This window comes from Propithecus coquereli, unplaced genomic scaffold (genome assembly GCF_000956105.1).
Source record: "Propithecus coquereli isolate 6110/MARCELLA unplaced genomic scaffold, Pcoq_1.0 Scaffold213, whole genome shotgun sequence".
Classification (NCBI taxonomy): domain Eukaryota; kingdom Metazoa; phylum Chordata; class Mammalia; order Primates; family Indriidae; genus Propithecus; species Propithecus coquereli.
Window position 1 is genome coordinate 1,242,010 of NW_012146412.1, and position 1,335 is coordinate 1,243,344.

The 1,335-nt window shown below is 32.6% G+C and overlaps 1 protein-coding gene across 1 annotated transcript in view; it reads left to right on the forward strand.

Moving 5' to 3' along the window:
- The window catches only part of UGDH (UDP-glucose 6-dehydrogenase), a 24,866-nt gene that overhangs the window by 7,388 nt on the left and 16,143 nt on the right, over positions 1–1,335 (forward strand). Inside the window, exon 2 of the mRNA XM_012644485.1 lies at positions 545–713. Within this exon, the coding sequence (XP_012499939.1) occupies positions 552–713 (162 nt within the window). The 5' untranslated portion in view covers positions 545–551. The remainder of the gene's footprint in view (positions 1–544; positions 714–1,335) is intronic.

Here is a 1,335-nt window from a genome sequence, read left to right on the forward strand (position 1 = left end):
CGCATGCCTGTAGTCCCAGCTACTCGGGAGGCTGAGGCAGGAGGATCGCTTGAGCCCAGGAGTTTGAGGTTGCTGTGAGCTAGGATGACCCCATGGCACTTTAGCCCGGGCAACACAGTGAGACTCTGTCTCAAAAAAAAAAAAAAACATTCATTTGAGCAAGAATTGCACGGGTATGTTCACCCCACGGGTATGTTTCCCTCAGCAAACAAAGTTGTCCTAGTGTATTAGAGGCCAAAGTGAGGATTTATTTTGCCTCTTGACTTTCTAAATATTAGGTCATTATAATCTTTTTGTCTCCTCTCCAGCAATATCAGTTACTATAATTTTTTCCATATGTTTCTTGCTAGTCTGAGAACAGGCTAGGTCATTCAATTAGAATGTTATTTTTTATCACTATTTTTATAATTCCTATGAGTGAATGTAGGAAATTTTTCCAGATATCTGTTACCTTGACAGCATTTATAAAGTGTGATGAATGTACAATGGGATTTCTTCAGATTTTCTGTTTTCAATACTAAAAGTCTTACTGTTTCCCTTCTAGTACAATCATGTTTGAAATTAAGAAGATCTGTTGCATCGGTGCAGGCTATGTTGGAGGACCCACATGTAGTGTCATTGCTCATATGTGCCCTGAAATTAGGGTAACAGTTGTCGATGTCAATGAGTCAAGAATCAATGCATGGAATTCACCTACACTTCCTATTTATGAGGTAAACATATTAAACAATTCTTTGTTCTTATGTTCTTTGTTTTCTTACTATCTTTATTAAATAATTTTGTATGTACTATTAATGAAAAAAATCTATGACTGCAACTGATAAGAAATGATATGAAAAAATCTGGATACAAAAGTTATGGACATTAAAATTATAATTATGTCAAGTATGTCCAGGAAAAATGACTGGAAATAAGTATATGAGAATATTAATAATGATTGTAGTAGTATGGTAACATTATGAGTAATTTTTTTTCTTCTCTATTTTCTAATTTTGCCTGTTAGTATCATTACCATTTATCATAGTAAGGTTAAAAAGTGGTATTCTGTAAAAATAAAATAAAACCGTGGTTGTTTATTGTAATATTAATATAAGTTCAGTATATTTTTGGATTTTATTATACTTATATCAGGTACACCTTAAATGGATAAACGGCATCTTTCATATTTAGAGTTTAGTACCACAAACTTGTTTAATCAGAATTTCAAAATTTCTGTGAATTTAGAAAATGTATAGTTAGGAAAATATGCTTCTATTTTACTGACCTATCTGGGTCCCATTTTTTAGCTCTCTTTTTCTTTCTTTTTTTTTTTTTTTTGAGACAGAGTCTCGCTCT